The 20,392-nt window shown below is 40.0% G+C and overlaps 1 protein-coding gene across 1 annotated transcript; it reads left to right on the plus strand.

The window, feature by feature from the left end:
* Positions 1 to 854: 854 nt before the first annotated feature.
* appl2 (adaptor protein, phosphotyrosine interaction, PH domain and leucine zipper containing 2) lies at positions 855 to 20,392 on the plus strand. Its single transcript, XM_031726287.2, has 22 exons — positions 855 to 978; positions 3,722 to 3,786; positions 5,278 to 5,376; positions 5,964 to 6,023; positions 6,891 to 6,962; positions 7,763 to 7,850; positions 7,983 to 8,024; positions 8,115 to 8,173; positions 8,499 to 8,645; positions 8,835 to 8,917; positions 9,181 to 9,333; positions 12,081 to 12,269; positions 12,378 to 12,420; positions 12,680 to 12,736; positions 13,938 to 14,032; positions 14,784 to 14,939; positions 15,162 to 15,214; positions 15,390 to 15,564; positions 16,585 to 16,621; positions 16,733 to 16,888; positions 16,991 to 17,038; positions 17,224 to 20,392. Exons 2-22 carry the CDS (start codon positions 3,730 to 3,732, stop codon positions 17,353 to 17,355), a joined length of 2,001 nt encoding a protein of 666 aa, XP_031582147.1. The 5' UTR covers positions 855 to 978; positions 3,722 to 3,729; the 3' UTR covers positions 17,356 to 20,392.

Genomic DNA, 20,392 nt, shown 5'->3' on the forward strand with positions numbered 1-20,392 from the left:
AAAAATGCTTTCTCGCCTCATGCTTGCTCTTTATGTGCGCCGTGAGAGGACTGATGACACTGCCATCTGTCAGTTCATTGTAAAACTGGCAGCTGGTTAGCTTAACACACTGACTGAAAACGGGAGGAAACAACTATACTGGGGCTCTATCCAAAGGTGGGCTGCAAAAATCAGCTTTGGACCTGATTCACCTCCTTACACAGCAAGAGCTGATGGCGTCTGTGAGGACGCAGGGCGTAAGAGATCCTGTGGAAGTCAGCGGCCACTTGGAATGGTTTGCTGCTACCACAATGAAGGAGTGCAGAATGCCACGGAGCCCCCCCACAGCAGCTTCCACCTGCTTGGATGTACTTCCAAGCTTTGGTGAGCTACTATCAGTTGCAGCTCAGATTGAACAACTTTTCTCCTAAAAGAATATATTTCTGTACCTGTCACTGTTAGCCACCCACACAGAGAATCATAAAAAGGTGACCTTGAGTGGTAAAGCATCTGCATGAAATTCACCACATCCAGTCTTTGTGGCACACAAGAGCAGGACAGAAGGTACATTTTAAACGTCTGGGGGTGAACTGTCAGAAAAAGTCTCAACACAATCTGATCAAGAGATCATCATGGATGGTTGACCTTAGGCCATGTAAATAAGTAAGCATTGTCTAGTTATATAGCAGTGTTCAAGATCAAAAGTCACAAATTAAGACATAACAATTAAAACAGTATAAAGTGATTAAACTAATTAAAGGTGATTGTGGGCAGGTGGGTCCAAATCTCCTCTTGTCTTTAACTTTGATCTAGGTGCAGCCAGCAAGCTGATCTCAGAGATCTAGCAATTGCATGTGGATGATGTAGAAGACTAATAAGTCCAAATCCAGGACATCTGATTATGAAGCACTCTAAAGGCGATAACCACTACTGAACCCTAAATTTTACCAGCATGAAGAAGCTCAAATCGGTGTCACAATGGACCTTATAGAAGACCCGGTGAGTAGTTTCGTAGTAACATTGAGAACCGATTTAGGAATAATTTCCTCCGGCAAAGCAATAATGAATTACATTAATCGAGGTGTGAGAAACAAAAGAATGAACGGCCATTTCCAAATTGCACTGAGACACAATATATGTGTCAATAAATGTGACACAATATATATTAACACCCAGGCGTAAGCTAAGCAATCTGCTTCTTAACAGCTGTTTTAAATGTAAATGAAAGGATCTGTATGACTAGTCTGTGGGATGGTTACCGGGCAGAGGTACGAGTTGAAAGCAGAGGATCTTCTGGATAAAAATGCGTCAGTATTTCAAAAGATGTCTGTCATCCCCTTTATGTTTGTAGAAGAAGTTCTAAAAGTTTTCGTGCTCGTCTGACTTTTGCTTTGGCACCTTAACAAGGTTTATAACTGCATTATCTGTGAGAAAGCTTGACAGAGGGATAGTGATCACATTTACCTCATGAACATGAGTGTAATTATTTTATATCAACAAAACTGAGATACTGAGATACTCTCAGTCTACTTTGCATTTACACTTAGTACTATTATTAGTACACTATTTAGGAACTGTTAGAAGGCTAACATGCTAAAATTAGTATGGCTAATACAACTTTTAAGGTATGTTTTGACTAGGTGGGCTTTACTTTAGCCCTAGAAAAGCAAAAATTATTAACTGTATGCCAGATAATCAATGGCAATGCAGCTTGCTCCTTTCAGGGTGGTCTTTAGCTGAATCACTCTTTCATTTAAAAGAGGCTATCCAGACAATACGCATTGCTGTTTTACCAGACTTCAAGCATAGTTCATTATCAAAGTTAGAGCTGAAAAGCTTTGTCTGATTTACAGCCACAACTATACCAATTAAACAAGGCAAGTCCACTGGGGAGCGAAGAATGATCTCCCACTCAGGCTGCCTGGAAGCTTGATGAAGAGGCACTGCTTGTCACAGCTTGCCTAGATTATCGAGGCACAACACAACATGACATGGCCATCCTAACAAGTCAACAAGACAGTTATTCAGATTGGAAAAAAATGTAAAATACTACACGAGTGCATATTACATGCTGTCTTCTTACTGTGCCACAGCCTAATATAGCAGGATTTGTTTTAGGTTTTTAGGTTTTAGGGCTGATGTTAATACAGATTTTTACAGAGAGAAAAAAACAGTGAGTACTCTCATAATCATTATATCAAAGTTATATAAAGGTTTAACTTTGCAAAGGTTTATTTCTCAAACTACCTGTTAGGACAAAACAGTAAATATGTTTTAGTTGTTGTTTTTGTTTTACTTTGTATAGCCTTTGCAGTAAGTGCGATTTAATTAGAGAGCCAGAAACTCAGCACATCACATGCTCAGCCAATTTGTCAGTTGCGATTGATGCAAAGCAAGACAAGAGCTTCTGGTCCTGATTACTTACCAGACTAAAATGTAATTTTAAAAGGTTTGTGCAACTTATCACCATCCATTGGTTTACATCCATTTATCTCTCAATAAATACTAACTGCTTCCTTATATCAATCAACATTTTTTTGTTTGTTTGTTTGTTGTTGTTGGTTTTTTTGTTCCTCAAAGTAAAGGAACATCTTATTTTGTAATGAGTGGAGTGAGCTTTTCCAGATTAATAGTGCATCCATCCATATGGCATGAATTGCCACTAAATGGATTGATGAGTATAAATTTTATAGAAATGTTATGTTATCTATACCCAGCTGAGCATCTACGGAAGACATTGGTCCGATAAATCAGACAGTGCTTTCTCCCACCACTTAAACAGGACTCCAGTAGAGTTCAGTGGCGCACTAATGTTTTTCTACTGGCACATGATGATCCATCTAGAGGTTGGCGGATGGGATAGGTATCAGATTGATACTTTGTTCCTATCCTCTAAGTTCAGTATGGACCATACTGAATTGGGATACATTATTTATGTTTTGTTTTGTTTTTTCTTTTTGTTTGGGGGGGGGGATGAAAAAATATCCGCTATGAAAAATGTCTGAACCCTTTTGTGTTGACTGTCAAATCTATTTTTATAGCCTATAGCACATTTAAACAACAGTAAATAGAGAGAGGGGAACACTTAGAATTCTGAAAAACCAAATTTCCAAATACATGAAAAAACTGAAAGGTGTGTTTGTTTTATTAAACTCATTAAAATGTGTTCAGAATTTGTCAATTAAGGAGGCTTTACTGTATCTCATACAACATGACACTGCTCTCCCCTACGTAAGCTTTATAGCTTTAAAGCATGGTATCGGCAGTAGTTGCTATTTATTTACTTGATATTACATCGATACTAAAAATTGTAGTACTGCACAGCACTACATTCCATCACCTCACAAAGAAACTTTGTGTTGTTTTTCCTTTAAATTTGTTTAAAGCCCTATTTGAAAAATTAATGCTGCAATTCTTTATGTGACCACACGGGGTCACTGTTGACATTAAAATGTCCTAGGATACTGTAAGTCGCCATTATCGCCGACGCTTTGCCATAAATAATTAGGATAAAATCAACACTGAACTATATATATATATCTATATGTATATATCTCTATATGTCTTTAAACAACCTCAGAGTTTGAGAATGTTTACTCTTACTGGTCACCAGCTGTTAGATGACATCATGACAGGGCCTGCTACCAATTGCATACGGGCTTCTCTTTTTCGCGCAGTAGTGTCTGGGAAATTGAGTCCGTACTCTAAATAATTCAAGCCCTCGTTCCCTTCTCCTGCACAGCTAACAAGATGCCGGCCGTACATCACAAACTGCTCCTGGAGGACGCTTTACAGGACAGTCCTCAGGTAGGCCTGCGTCTCTTTTCTCATGTTTGTGTACCCAGCTGTCTCATTAAAGGCGTTACGAGCGCCGAAGTTAGCTTAGCCCAGACAGTATTCAGTATCCGTTGTAGTCTGTTTCCACTGGTCGATGACAGTTCTCAATTGACACATTGTTACAAGAATTGTAATCCCCCTGTGAGCAGTAGCTGCACCTTCCAGTCATTTCTACAGCATGTCACGGTTATGTGGATTTTTTTTGTGTCTCCGTTGTATTTACAAAGCTACCGCCCTTCTCAGGGATTCCATCTCTCTCCCAGAGATGATTTATCTGGTGTACATCCAGACCTGTGTCAGTCACAACCATATAGCTCCACCAGACTCGGTGTCCTGCAATCGTTTTATTTTCTAATGCCATGAAGTTATTTTGATCTAAATTCTGTTCTGTAGCCCTTCTGGGCCTGATTCCCAGGATGTGGGAGGGGTTTCCATTATCGGACTCCCCTGGAATTAGTCAACAGTCTGCAAACAGGGCAGTGTTACTGCAAAAATAACATGCCAAATTTTTACAGGGTACAAAACGCTTACACTGTGTACAAGTTATTCAACAAGTTCGGGATTCATTTTCATACATGACCGTGGGTGATGAATTCTGTCCTTGCTACATCTAATGCATCCTGTTTTCTGTAGTCTGTTGCATCACTCTTCCTCTAAAGAGTGCTGACCTCTTTGGAGGTTCTGCTTAAGTGTAACCCACGCTGGAGGGTCACTGTCTGCTTAGTGGTTTCCTTCCTCAAAACAAGAAATGTACCTGGCATCTTTGTACAGTAACACACACATACAGCCAAGCGTCATGATGTCTTGTTGGTGTGAAATGACTCATGGTCCTTTTATTGGATAAGTCAGCTTGAGTGAACTGTAAACAGACTTCACTCTCTGGGTGTGTTCCATTCTGCTTGAACTGCCCTACCTTGCTGCACCTGTTTATGGAAAACACTTCACCAGACAGGATTTTGTCTGTTTGCATATCCACCCTGCAGTAAAATACGTATGCCTTTAGTTTAACTTTAAGTTTTGCTTGAGTATAATCCGGCTACCCACATTTCTTGAGCTCAGTGACTTGTGTAGATTTTCATCTGACTTAAGGTTAAGACCAGTATTTATCATCGGAAGTACTTGTTTATTTACAGTATATCTGTTCTTCTATCTGTTTTTTTTTTTTTTTTTCATTTTCATTGGTCAGAAAACAGTTTTAAAAGTTCCCATTACAACTTTCCAGGATGCCGGACTTTCATATGGGTTTTCATGCAAATCTACCACAACAAAAAGCCACAGTGATATTTTTCACCTTGTGAAGTAACTGAGATCAGTTATCAGAATATTTAAGTTCTGTAAGTTAGTGGGAAAATTGTTGGATAAGGTTTTTCTAATTATTTCACTTTGTGCTCAGCTATTCATGCCATTATAGTGTTCATCAGAAGAGTCTGTAATGTTTTTGTTTTTTCCCCTTACCCACAGACTCGCTCTTTGCTCAGTGTGTTTGAGGAAGATGTGGGAATGCTTACAGACTACACCAACCAGCTGCTACAATCAATGCAGCGGGTGTTCGGAGCACAGGTACTAAAACAAATTACTGTCAGGCGCAGGCTTGCACTCCTTTCCATTTGCTGTTTGGAACAGAGCCACATGTTCAAACACATAATAGGAGATTTTTTTCCCCCCCTTCATGTAGATGAACATGAGTTCTAATTTAACTTGCTGATTCTGGGTTTTGCATCACTGAACAGCAGCAGAGTGTTGTGTTTGGTTTGATTTGATTTAGGATGCCATTTGAGCTACTGTTTTTGATGAGAAACGTACCAAACTGTAACACCATACTCTCAGCCCCACAATGAAAATTTGTCTCCTGTAGAAATGGAGCAGAAAACATTTGGTGTAGAAGTTTGTTTTTGACCTATATTTACTTTGTGGTTAAAATGTTGCGTTATTAATGTAACCCTGGTTCTCTGAGGTATCTCATTATTGAAGGTGCTCTCTGGTGTTTTTGCCAGCTTTTCAACAGATATTGAATCGCATTGCACCCAAAAAACATTTTTTTATAAATGTTCTCAGTAAGTGAAAAAATGCATGATGTTTGAGCTTGAAGGAGCAATCAGTCCTTTTTGTTAACATGTATTTATTTTCCTTCTTTCGTTCCACCACAGAGTGAGATGGGACTGGCCACAGAGCAGCTCTCAAAGCAACTTTTGGAATACGAGAAGAAAGTAAGTAGGGTTCATATGCTTACTTAATCGTGTGATTGTAAAAAAAAAAAGACAGAAGCCTGTGTTATAAGTACTGTCCATGTGGGCTATAGAGACTTTTTATCATTTTGATCTGAACTTTCTGTTCGTGTGTGAGTTTGCATGTGTCCTTCCTCCTGTGTGCAGCAAAAAAAGCCTTGGAGGAGTGCACCTCCTTTGGCAATGTAGCCAACACAAATCTATTAAATCATTTAGAGAAACATATGTGGATAGTTGACCTTTGTTGGTAGACTTTGTTCTGGATTGCAGGGTGAATGTGAACAAAAACAGCAGTGATCTGTAACTGCAGAACTTTAGCACTCTTATGATTAAAACTCAGCATCTTGACTTTAACTACTGGCTTTATTACCATCTTTGACGTTGTCTGTGTTTTCTACCATGACCCGGATGACCGAGAACCTACACAGATATCTTTGGCCTTGTTTAATGAAAGGGATGTGCCAGAAATCCTGGCAGAACAGGGTGGTTATTTCAAATTTGTCTCATAGCGAGGAGATTCTGGGTTTGAACCCCAGCTGGGGTCTTTCTAAGCGGAGTCTGGATGTTCTCCTTGTGCCTGCATGGGTTTCCACCAGGCTTTCTCTCAAAATCAAAAGACATATGTGTTAGGTGAATTGGCGATTCGATGTGAGGTAGATAAAGTGCTTGGAGTGTTTTAATGTATGGTTAAATGTGGCTTGTGGTCTAAAGCACTTTGAGTGCTCCATAGGAGCAGAAAAGTGCAATATAAATGCCAGCCCATTCCATTTCCTACACATTAAATAAATCTATGGCACATTACACAGTTTCTTGGTCTAAACTCATTGCCCTTTCTTTTTTTCTGTCTAGAATTTTGCCCTTGGAAAAGGTGATGAGGAGGTAATCACCACGCTGCAAAACTTCGCCAAAACTGTAGGGGAGGTAAGGCCCGCGCTTGCAGTTTTCTTGCTCTATGAGTATATTTACGCGTGGTGTATGCGTGCACAGCGAAAGAGTGAGATGATGAAATATGGGGGTATTGCACCTGCGTTCCCCTAGCATGGCAGAGAAAATGAGCTCAATGAAAAGAGCAGAGGACTTTTATGACTGTGCGACCGGAACTGATTGATATGTGTATCTCACCGGATGGAGGAATACAGGGAAACAGCAGTGGGCGGGTGGATGGATGAGTAGATGATGGAGTGGTAGACAAAACAGATGGGCCTGTCACTGTCAGCCATGGGGGTCCACAAGCCTTGCCCAGACAGCACTCATGACACACACCCATATGCACAGAGGACACACGTTGATTGTTTGCTTGATCTTTTACCTTCTCATGCACAGGAAACAAATTTCACACTGAGATTAGGCCTAAAACTGCACCTAATCTTGTGAACTTTAGAACTTGCTAAATCGTCATGCGGCTTGTTGATAACCACAGGGAATAATAGCTGAATTTGTCTGATATGCAGCCCTGTTTCCAATATCAGAGTAAACAGTAAGCTTTATTATTCTCTTTATGAAATGTACTCTTCCACAGTATGGCTTTATTATGATGTAGGGGGAGGCATTGTATGCCACAATGCCCCCATTTCACTGAAAATGCAATTTTCCAGCATGCTGGCAAGAAATGTTACTGTAAATATTAAACCGAAATCCCTCAAGATGTTTGGGGGAGGCTCATCTTCTGTTTGTGTCCTTGCACGGCGCCTCATATGTGTAATCTGTTTTGTATGGTCCAGCTGAATGCACTCCACTCCGAGCTAGCTAACCAGATGGCTGACAGCATGGTCTTCCCCTTGATCCAGTTCCGAGAGAAAGACCTCACAGGTAGCTTCTGACAGACTTGGATTAAAAAAAAGAAGAGCCCTCATCATAAAAACATAAGCATAACCTACGTGATAATGCATTTTTAAATACCTGTTGTAGATGTATCTCTAATAATATTTGTCAATTTTGCAGAGATAAGCACACTGAAGGAAATATTTGCCATTGGAACTGATGGTAAGCGCATTCTTTTGCCAGTCTGAGAAAAGAAAATGACAGGAAATAGTTACTATCTGATGCTCACGGTCTTTCTGCTGGTCTGTGCAGAGCATGAGGCAGCTATGGTCAAGTACAGTCGATTGCCCAAGAAGAAGGAAAATGAGAAGGTAGAGTAACTGCCAAGTGCTTTCTTAGCTTCTCTTTCTCATTGATCACAAGCTGTAAAACGAGCACGCAACACTGTAATGCTCTCATTAATGCAGTGGGAGTCTTTTAAAAGCATTTGAAGTACAAATGGATTAAACTAAATAATCCTCTGCTGCCGTGCCTCCTCGTGGGAGTATGACTGTAACTACACTACAGTGTATGCATTATAATGGGTGCAAAGATAAGACTCTTTTTGCTATGCTAAACATATCAACGTGTTTTCTTGGATGTACAAGATTGTGCTGCTGTGCTGCTTGTTTGCATGTCCCTCTCCTGTCTGAATAGTTGAAGGCAGACTTGGTGAAGGAGGTGGCTTACACCAGAAGAAAGCAGCACCAGGCCTCACTGCAGTATTATTGTGCCCTCAATGCCCTGCAGTATCGCAAGAGAGTAGCTATGCTCGAACCAATGCTAGGCTACACTCATGCACAGGTACTCAATCACCCCATCCGTCATCATATCAGCATTCAAATTACGTGCTTAAAAAAGAGAGGGAAGTGATTCATTAGACCAGAATCAATTTCATCCTTTTTAATAAATGCCCAACCTATGGGCATATGAGCTGCAACATGCATGTGCAGTATGGTACAAAGTGGCTCACTGTTATCTTTGATTTCGCAGATCAGCTTCTTTAAGAAAGGCTTTGAGCTGGTGTCAAAGAAGATGGACAGTTTTCTTGCTTCTGTTTCCAACATGACACAAAGGTAAGTCATATCCCATTCACAACTGTTTTGGTTTTGGGTGGTGAGGTTTATAGCGAGGAGCAAGTATTGTGGAGTATTGATGCTTGTGTGTAACTGGAAAAAGAAAAAATGTTACTATGATTTTTTTTTTTTTTTTTTTGGCACTCTATATAATAGTATTGAATGATTTTTTTTTTTTTAAATGTCTTTGTATTTAAATGCTCTGTGGGGGGAGAAAAACATTTCTGGAACGAGTTTAGATGGATTTCGGTTTTCCATCTCAGCATCCAGGCCCAGCTGGACTCAGAGGCGGAGGCCATGCGAGTGTCCCACAGGGAGCTTCTGTCTGTGGAAGACACTGTCTACATGCCAGATAAGGACACAGAGCCTGTCAATCGCACGCTTATCCAGAAGGCTGGCTACCTCAACATTCGGAAGTAAGATTAATTACACTCATTATGGCCCTATCTGAAAATCTAAGGACACTTCCTACTCACTACCTAGTCAATATGTTAAAGGATGCCACGAAAGGAAACAAACTGAAGTGGCATTTCCAATTTTGTCAGGAAATTAAATGCGGTTCAGTAGATGGTGCCATTGATCCACGGTGGCTCCGGGAGATTTCGAATGCCTAAATTACCAAACACAACCAGGAAATGATTTTTTGCTTCTCTCTCTCTCACCAAATACACTTAAAAATAAGCCCGAACACGATAAACAGTAAGTCTGTCACAGCAGACAAGGTGTGTCAGGTAACATGTTGACAGTGTGCGCTGTCAGCTTATTCTAGACTAGATGTATGGCAAGGGAAACTTCCTTAATGGCTTCAAGGGATAAAAACTGCTGCGTAGCTCGCATTGTGATTTAGTGAAATGTCAAAGCTGTCAAACTCTGTCTCTCCCTCATATACATCCAAAGTCTTTGACAAATGTCTGTGACACCGGAGAAAAGGTTTCCACAGAATGCCATTCTGTTTAATGACACACACTGCCAGCAGCCTCAAACGCTTGTCAAATAGAGCTGAGGCCAGAAAACATTTTCTGTTTCAAATGGTTTCTCAGTATTAAGGGTCTGAGTCACCCGGGGCAACATGAGCCATACACTTAAGTATTTATCAAAGGACATTTATTTGGGAATATTTGGTGAACAGAGCGTACAAAATTGAAGGTTTACAGATTAGCAGTTGAAATGAGTCACGCACGTATACATCAGTTTTGAAATGGGGTGACTCAGAGTTGAATTACATCCTAGCTTCGTTATAATTGCATATACAACATTAATAGCCAAAACAAATTTAGAGCCAAAATAAAACAACCCAAAAATAAAAAAAGAAGACAACTCGGGATCTACTTGTGGAATCAAATGATGAGCGGGGAAAAATTGTTGGTGTGAAAATGTTATTAAAATAGTTAATCATGGTTTCAACAATGGACGTGCAGTTTGTGTTTTAGATTCTCAATAACAATTCTTCATATTACCGAAGACGAGACATTAAGTGCAAGCTAAAAAAATGACTTCTGTACAATTACCCGAACTCTAAGGAATATAGCTGACCACAGCAGATGCGTGCAGTTTTGTTCTAATCAGTTAATGCTTTTAAGTGCTCTTTTTGGAGATGGATAAGAAGATTTTTGCCTATTAAAAACACAAAATGTAAACAGTAAAAAGAAAAATACGAAAATGACAGGAAAATGGAGTTCTGTGAAACTTCTCATAGTTTTCAGGTAACAAGCATTCATGAATATACAATAATAATCGGTAATGAACATTATCCTGTTTGTATTACCACAGCAATATTCCATAAAAATGCAGTGAATGGATGAAGTAATTAAGTGTCTATCATGTAGGATGTTATCTTTCTGTGAGCTTTGCATAAATGTGTTTTACGAGTCATTATTAAAATGTGAGCTCAGGTGGGCTGTAAGCCACTCGTAATTAAAGCTTTATCAACAGCTTTAAGCTGCATGGATTGAAAATTAAAACGAGGTGAATCTTTATTATTCAGAGAAGGTTACCCGCCTGTCAGATCTTAGCTCAAGTAATGCCAGGAATTAAGTAGTAGGTGCCCTGTTTGTGTGCTCATATCTGGTTATTGAATATTACTAATGTTTCAATGCAGGAAATAGCACCAGCTAATAGATGAGCACACTGTGTCTTTTTTAAATCAGAAATCTGTCATGTTTTCAACATTTATAGTTTTCCAAAGGTACACAAAATCACTATCCATTATGATGGATTCTGAGCAGTGATTCTAATCATCGGGTGTGTTTTGAGGGCCAACTGTTTGTGCTGTATAATATGACCTTGTGCAAGGCTTCTGGCTGGCTGCTGAACACACATCCTCCATTGTTTGTAAGTGGGAAACTTGTCTGTAAACATCTATAGATCTGCTGCTACAAGTATAACATCTGTTTATTTCTTTGCTCTCAATGTACGTAACAGAGTAGACAATAGGCGATACAGACAACAACTACACGTATAGCATATTTATATATGTGCAGTGGTGCAAGATGTTGGAATAAAATATGGAATAAATAGGGGATGGATGGATAAAGGTAACCTACCGCTGCACGTGCATCTCAGTTATAATAAAATTATGAATTGCAGACTAGTTTCTGTGTTTAATATATTTTCCAGGAGACATTTTTACAGAACTAGTTCATCTATATGTGTTTTTAAAGCGGCTCATATAAATTTGTCCTGTGGCAAGTATTACTGTAGTCATACAACCACTGGGAGTTGTTGCACTGAATCATGTCTTGCCTTTGTACAGATGAGCTAGAGGTCCTTTGGGGCCTATATGTTGACATATATCATTGATTTGTGAAGACTGTTTCCTAACGAGCTGTGTTTGCTCTTTCATACAGATAGGTCTGACACAGTAATTTTAATTCTAGAATGTAAGGTCACTAAAAAGACTGAGAGATCCCTCTGAGACGCAGATTAAGAAGCTAATCCCAGAGGTCACTGGGTCATTATGACCTTTGAGAAATTACCAGATGGAGAGACCTGCTCTATAGAAAAAATAAAAATCTTCCACTTTGTTGTTCAAATCACCTCAAAGCTAATTGCATACATGCACACATATAGTATCCATTATCTTACTTTACACTTACGATCTGGATCTACATTTATGGCTTTGATTCAAACGCTGTTTCTTCTGTTTCTTCTTTTTCTTCTCCAGTAAAACAGGCCTAGTGACCACAGCCTGGGATCGTCTGTATTTCTTCACCCAGGGAGGGAATCTCATGTGCCAGCCGCGGGGGGCTGTAGCAGGAGGCATGGTGCTGGACCTGGATAACAGCTCTGTCATGGCGGTGGATTGTGAGGACAGACGCTACTGTTTTCAGATAACCTCCCCTTCAGGAAAAACGTATGTACTCTTCTTTTTTTTTTTTTTTTTTTAAATTTCTCCATGTTCAGCAGTGAGAATAATACATAAACATTTTAATTCTCTCTGTTATTATTCCTGTCTCTGCAGGTCAATGATTCTACAAGCCGAGAGCAAAAAAGAGTATGAAGAAGTGAGTGAAGGGGCAGCTCAAACAGCTCCATTTGACCTTCGTTTTTGTTTTACATCCACTTCACGAAGATATCCGCTGCTACAAGTATCTGTCATAGAACAATGGAGAGACTGTCAAGACTCATTTGTGTGGTTTTTGTATTAAGTTTTGTGCTCGGACACAAGTGACTGGCCTGTCACAGCTGGTATCAGTCAAGGGATTTCACGCTGTGCCTGAGCTAGATGAAGCCTTAATGTAGTCATTTCTGTTTCTTTCTCAGTGGATTTGCACTGTGAACAACATCTCCAGACAGATCTACCTGACTGACAACCCAGAGGTAAAGATTTCATACTAACCAGGACAGATACACACTGTTTAAATAAAAAAAGAAAAAGAAAAGACACTTAACCAGGCATTTAAGGATAAAACTTTAACACATTAACACACATCCAGTTAACACATTAACTGGATGTGTGTTTAATCTATTTAAGCAACATAAAAAGTAATGATTAACAAACCTTTACTCCATGACCGTCACGCCCTCACAGTGTCTCAGTTGTCTTTGCCTTGAGAGCTATTCAGTCCCAGAATCTTGTATATTTGCTCTGCAAATGTTTATTCTTCACATTCTCTAATGATGAAATAACTAGAGCTGCATCCAAAACTGCCCTCAATCTTATGTGCTTACTTCTCATCCGTGGTAATCGTTCGGGGGGTTTCACGTAGATTTCAGACACCGTTAACAGGTGCGCTGTTATAGACCTGAAAATTAGGGTTTTATCACCTCAGGAGCAAGATTTCAGGATTTCTAGTGAATAGCTGTTGGACTGAGTGAGGTTTTTTGTTTGTTTTTTTTCCGAGTTTGAGAATTTTTGAGTGGGCTGGATAGAAATACCAGAAGAGCTGGTAATGAAGTTTAGCGCGCCAGGCAGCAGATGGAGAATGATTTTCGACGCCGCTTATCTTGTTTATCTAATTGTTAAAGTTGTGCAATTTGCCTCCATTCTCTCTCCCAACTCAAGTGTTCGTGGAGAGCTGCGTGACCTCACCCTCATTTGTCTCGTCAGTGATGTGACTTTTGTTAATTGTTTGGTGGATTTTTCTTAATTAGAGTGAAACCACTTAGTGCAGTGAATAAACCTGCTCTCCAGTATATCCTTTACGTAAAACATTCTCTACAGAATTTGGTCAGGTTTTTTTTTCTGATTTACTAAAGCAGGATTTCTAATTATTATTCAGTGATTGATTTCTCTTTCCAGTTTGCATTCCACCTTACTGTAAATAATTACATCCCTCAAATCTTATACGTAATTATATATGAACTAAACAACAAATAGAAACCAGGGAACCATCTGCTGTTTTTTAGAGATGCCACTAAATAAACTGCTTATGGTACACAGAGCAAACATGAGGTTGAGAAAATGCATTGAAGACAATGAGACAAGTACTTGGAAATGTTTTAGGATAATTTATAGTCGCTAAATGACTCAGACTACTGGTACGTGAGATACTGAACAGTCTTTGATTTTTGATATTAGGCTGTGGCTATCCGACTGAACCAAACCGCCATCCAGGCAGTGACTCCCATCACCAGCTTTGAGAAGAGACAAGACGGCTCACCCAACCCCGACAGGTCAGGCATGTAGCTTATGTGAGAGTGTATTCAGAATCCTACATTCAGTACTGCATAACAATCCAAAGCTTGTATTGTAATGCTTCGTGCCATGGTGAAAGGACAAACAAATGTTTATAGGGTGATGAACATGCAGTTTTCTTAGTTCTGTGCTACAAAAGCTCCTGCAAATGAAGTCGGGTAACGTTCAAAAATAAAAAAGTGCCACTGAGCTTTGGAAATGTGGCCAAAGCCAAACATCTTATGCATCACTGTAAAGGACAGTTTTTCCAATTTCATTGTACTACTGTACTATGTATGACTGTGCAATGACAATAAAGAATTATCTTATCTTATCTTATCTTATCTTAAATACCTGTTGTTGAACAGGGTTCTTTTCCTCAGATTAAGCTTTGTGTTTTCTTTTAAACAGAGGAGGGAGGGTTTTGCTTGCTGTAATCTCTCCTTCTGTTCATGCTTCTTTTAAAGCAAATTAAAGTTTAAGAATTGGTGGAAGACCAGAAATGCACACTAAAGTCTGTCTTAAGTAGTTATCTTTCATTGTTAGGATTTTCAGTGTGAAATCCTCTCTTGAGGATTGTAGATTTTTGCCCCCTCACTGACACACCATGAATCATTTCACAGCTGCTGCTGACTGAAGTATTAGGTTCACATTTTTCCAATCTGTCTTATCCTTTATTGGTGGGGGGTGGGTGGGTGCGTTCTTGGTTTATTCCTTAGAACTCATCTTTATTTTGTCTCATTCCTGCAGAGCTAAGCCAGGAGGTGTTCATACTACCAGCAGTGGTTCTCAGAAAACAGGAGTTGCCCCAGAACCAGAGGATCTAATAGCCCCGGGGACGCCCATTCAGTTTGACATCATGTTGCCTGCGTCCGAATTTCAGGACCAGAACAGAACTGGGGGGAGGTGAGAGCACAGCTGAGACAGGGAGTTTGTGTGGGTGCTTGTTTGTGTTTTTGCAAAAGACAGATAGGGGCGAGTTACTGGTGGGCGATGACACTAATTTCCTAAATGTTGGTCTCATTGTGGTTTTTACATCATTTCCAGGAAGCAAATAGCTTCGTAAGTGTGTAGCGCAGTGCTTTAATTGTTTTTTTTTCTTGCTGGTGTGTGCTCCCATCCCGACAGACGCACAAACCCATTTGGAGAAACAGAAGACGACTGTTCGACAGAGACTGATGGTAACAATTTCCTGTTCTAAGTGCACTTTAATAGTCCACTCTCTTTCAAGTACTTTTTAAGTTCACCTTAACCTCAGTGTGTGGTTGTGATCGGTCAACTTCTTTATTCACTGTCCTTGTGCTTTTATTCTGATGACATATTTAGCTTGCGCATGATGTTTGTCTGTCTCTGCAGACTCCCTGCTTCAGCAGGTATTCGCTGTGCGCTTCCTGGGCTCCATGGCGGTTCGCTGCGGCGACAATCAGGAAGTGATCTACGAGGCCATGAGGCAGGTGCTGGCTGCCCGAGCCATTCACAACATCTTCAGGACCACAGAGGCCCACCTCATGGTCACCAGCAGTAGCCTCAGGTAGACTTTCAGCACAAGTTTTACATCAATATGCACCTGCTGGAGACAGATATGGGGACTTGTTTTGAGGCACTTAGAAATATCTCGTTGATATAGAAACAAAGTTCTTTTCAGTGGTGCAGGTACATTTGCAAAAAGGTTAAAAAAAATATTCATAGTGTTTTCCTTTCAACTCATGGTTACCCTGATTCTTCCAATAGTTTCAACACCTTGACAAATATTTTTTAAACTTAAATTTTAGTTTTTATTACACCTCAGCTGCAAAAGGTTGACAAAGTATTGTTGTTAATCTGCTGTGTGGGCAGCCAGACGGGCAGTGTAGACACCCAATTTTGTGAACACGAAAAGTCAAGAGCGCAACGATGCAGGATTGTCAAGTTGATAGTAAAAATCAATTTCAAATCGCAGGTCAGGTTTTCTGAAAATCTTGTAAACACGTAAAACAGAAAGATGCGACCTAGGTCTGTGCATCTACTGGGAGGCTGAGGCTAAGCTGAGACACTGGCGGTTGTCAGTGTTTTTTATATTTACATTTACCGCATTAAAGCCTGAGTGACATAGTCTGGTTTGGACCTTGATCACAGCTACATCTCTTTCCTGTAGCCAAGCACGCCATGCAAAGCACTTATGTAGAACTTGAAGTTCCTTCACCTTGTGCACGCAAATTCAAGTTGTCTATAGCACCAAGGCGGCACACGTCATTTACATAACTTTAAATGCATTGAAGTTAAGTGAGAGCCATTGAAAAAATAACAAACAAACAAAAGAATGCTAGGGCATTCCTGTGGCATCTTGACAATCTTAAAGTTGGCAAGTTGCCGTAGATCGTTGCCTGAGTTAAACTACAAAAAGAACCTTGAAGCAGGAACCCTGTGAAGCATGAATATTGGCAGCAAAGAACAAACTTTGTGATGTTGAATTGCTACGTAACCCAGGGCTGCTTTTTTTTTAACACTCTCAGAATAGAAATCCTGAGTATGACTTCAGTGTTTTTGTGTTTTGTTTTGTTTTTCTCAACAGGTTGATAGACCCACAGACTCAAGTTACAAGACTAAGTGTAAGTATCACAACAGGTATCGCAGCTGCTCTTTTATTGAGCTCTGTCAGGTTTTCTGTATTTGAACTTCTTTAAAAAACACTTCTCAGTTTTTATTTTATTTATTCTCAGTTCCAGCTTGGAGAAGTGTGTCAGTTCGCAGCCCACCAGGAGAATGGGAGGCTGATGGGATTTGTAGTTGAAGCCAGAGACTGGAGCGATGGAGACGAGGAGGGAGAACCATCGTTTAGCGCCTTCGTCTTTGAGAGCAACACGGAGGGCGAAAAGGTTCACAACCCAGAATCAACAACTCTGATAGGTTTCAAGTAGAAGAACATGTTAAATGTAATATATAATATCAACACACTATATGTGATTGTCTATTCACAGATATGTTACACCATAAACCTGGCAAAGGAGATTACAGAAGCTAAGAAGGTAACGTCTTAAAAAATGTAAAACCAACCAATATATGTTTTGATTAAGATTATTATTTCTTGCTATCAACATCAAAGCATGATCCTGAGTAACTGTAGCCAACAAAGCTGATGAAAGTTGGGGAAAAATGGTGTAAAATAAATTAAGGATATTGTTCCTCAGCAAGTCTGTTTAACATTTTTAAGGACCCAGAAGCCCTGGCCCAGCTAATGAAGAACATGCCTCTGACCAATGATGGCAAGTTCCTGCTGCTTGAGCCTGAGACAGGTGACACGACCGAAGGAGCAGGACAAGAAGATCTGGAGTCTGAGGCCTAGTTCCGGTTGGATTATTCTCCCACCTAACCACCCCCAAAAAAGATGAGCCAGCCAAAACCAGGGCCACAGTTCTGCTTTTGCCCCAGAGGTTTCATTTTGACGCCCAGCCCTAACTCCGGTACTGTGACATCAATATTAGATAGGCCACATCCACCGACCCTCAGTAACTACATCTCTCGCTCGCTCTCTCTCTCTCTTTTGCTGTGCTAAAATCTTAAGATGTTGACATGGGTTTGACCACACACACACACATTAAAAAGAAAAATTGAAAGAACTTATTTTCACCCGTGCTCAGACTGCAACATGAGTCTTTGCATTTGGAGTTTGTCTTTGCACCACTGTAGGTGGTGCGCACATCAAAAGGGACACCACATAGATACCGGATGTCTCGTCTCCTAAAATCCCGAGCCGTTTAACAGAGTGGTGACTCATTTTCTTTCAGTTTAGGTTTACATTTATTTTTAGGTTTACATAGTTTGAAATGGTTTTTTGTGTTTGGAGAATTTAATCCCTTTACCTTACTTTGCTTGTTAGCACGTATGTGAGGCTCTTACGCAAATACTTTGGCATTCATTTCTTGATTATTTATGAAAGAAAACGTTACTGCACTTTGTTTGTGTAACACCATCAAATTACCACCGAATGTACTAATTGATAGGATTTGAGACTTTTATGATAGTATAGGATAGTTGAAATGACATCAGTTCCTTTTATCCTTAGAGCAGCCGCTCTTGCCTAGTTTATTATTTTTATCCTTTTAGCCTCGTAATGTGTGTCTCAAAGCAGGGTACACACTTGGCAAAACATTTTCTTCTCGGCACTCTTGCCACTGTGAAGTTAGACTTGGCACCCTGGCTATCTTAAGCCTTCATACTAAACTGAATTACTTTTATGCTCGACATTTTCCTCAGCTACCTATGTAAACAAGTTCTAAGATGATTTGTATGTCAGCGGGAAACGGCCCAGAAACGACTTCACGCTCGTTTCCCCAAAAGCCCGTGTAAATATGATCTGTCTATGTATGTTTAACCAGAGTCAATATGCTAGGATCTATTGCAGTGCATGATTAAATAATGGCATTCAATCTAGTTCCCTCTGCAGAAGATTAAAGCTTATACTATGAGCACTGAGCCGTAACGCTAAAAGAGAATCAACTCAACTGTCACAGTCCACAGTGCACTAGTGTGTGGGGGGGAAAAAAAGAAGCAATTTGCTCTTCTTTACATATGAATGCTAATCAGAGCAGAACAACTAATGGCAACGCAACCTGTGAAATTCATCACCCCTCTGGATGCCGGCGCAGTTTTGTTCAGTTTCAGTCCGTTTGAGCTGCGAAACAAATCTTGATGGACAGCGGCAGCCTGTGCAGTGTCAGTGTGTGACCGTGTTTAGAAAAGGCAAAGGTGAAAAGAAACTAGCTGGAAGTAGAACTTGAAAGTTGCAGCGTGGTGACCACGGCAGTTTGTTTGTGCCAGAATCGCCGTGCCAGAAGCAGAAACATGTCACACATTTTATTTAGAACTTGGAGCTGCACTAACAAAAAATTGTTCGACTGCTCATCACCCTACGCATCAGAATTAGAAGTTTGATTTGCAAAAAGAATTTCTTTTCGTTTTCTTAGAGGAAGAGGAAGTAAAAAAAGACCATCCTGGTTTACTTAACCGACAAGGTAGATCTTGTTTGTATACAAAAATCAACACCCACTCACTATGTAGCAGATGGTAATTGACAGACTAATGCTTCCTTTCATTCAGGTCAGAAATCTCTAAATTGAACATTTTAAACTCGAGCTGGAGACGTTCCACATTGATGTCAAGCGTAAATACTCAGCATGAAACACTCAGCTTCTTACAGCAGGCAGCATTTTAATATTTATGTCATGGATACATTCGAGAAAAGGAAGATATAAAAAGTCTGTTAAGAACATTATATACAAACTAGTGTCCTATCAAGTACATGTTTAAGATGGCTTATGACACTTACTAACCCAGGCAACTTGTAAATAGGACCATGTGATGCTATCTCCTAATTGTGAGATTCTCTCATAATTTAAACCCATCTGAATAAAAGTGGGCTGCACCAAACAAAAATGTTAATTGGGTTAAATATACCAACCAAATGAAGAATTGCATGTTTGGATTCACTGGGAGAGAGCTAATTGATTAGTTGGTGTGGATGTTTATGGCATGTATTGATTCAGGCAGTAAACGTGTAATGAGGATTACAGATCACCTGTCAGAAATCAGCAGTAGACAGAAGCACATTCAAGCTCACCAGAGCATTAGAAGAGTGAGTCTCGCACTTCCAAGGGAACAACTGCTATCTGGGCAATTTGTCAGAGTAACTTTTTTTCCCCTTTTTCTTTTAATGGCTGAGTTCCCGGAGTTGACTCATGAACTCGTGGTGTCGCTTGTAGCCAGAAGAATACACACGTAAACAGCGACTCTATTCCAGGAAACCAAGCACATTTCCCTAAACGTCGACTAACTTTGTAGCCTGATTGGAAACTCCAAACTGGCAGGCTGTTTGATGCGGCATAGATAAAACAGTTTATCCAATATCCTCCTTTCTCAGGGGACGGCAGAGGCACTTTAATTACACCTTTACTAAAAATGTGCTTAGTGCAGTGGCCAACAGTGAGTAGTTTGGAGTTTGATGATTCACATATAAGCGGGTGCCTGTGCTTTTGCTGAGCAGCAGCTTAATTGGTGAGATTTGCTCTAAATGTTTCTACCCAGTCACAAAAAGAAATCTTAGTGTATAGAGGCTGATGCAGCCCATTAGGCTCCTTACAGCTGTGCTGCATAGTCTTGACATATTCTCTTGTTGTAAGTAATGCACAGTCAGTAAAAATGTGGGTTATGAAGTTGTAGAAAATAAATTTCTGTAATATAGCAAGGACTGCATTTTCTCCTTTTTCCCCGTCTTTTTGTAAAAGGCTGAAGTTGCCACTACCCGTACAGCTTTGCACTTAATTTGTCCTAATTTTCTAGAACTGTGTAAACATGCATCCTTTAATAAACATGACTCATTTTTC

This window comes from Oreochromis aureus, linkage group 7 (assembly GCF_013358895.1).
Source record: "Oreochromis aureus strain Israel breed Guangdong linkage group 7, ZZ_aureus, whole genome shotgun sequence".
In the NCBI taxonomy this organism is placed as follows: Eukaryota; Metazoa; Chordata; class Actinopteri; order Cichliformes; family Cichlidae; genus Oreochromis; species Oreochromis aureus.

Coding starts and splice junctions, on each gene's coding strand:
- appl2 (XM_031726287.2), top strand. CDS start 3,730: ATGCCGGCCGTACATCACAAACTGCTCCTGGAGGACGCTTTACAGGAC. Junction 12,421..12,679: donor GCAAAAAAGAGTATGAAGAA/GTGAGTGAAGGG, acceptor TTTCTTTCTCAG/TGGATTTGCACTGTGAACAA. Junction 12,737..13,937: donor ACCTGACTGACAACCCAGAG/GTAAAGATTTCA, acceptor TTTTGATATTAG/GCTGTGGCTATCCGACTGAA.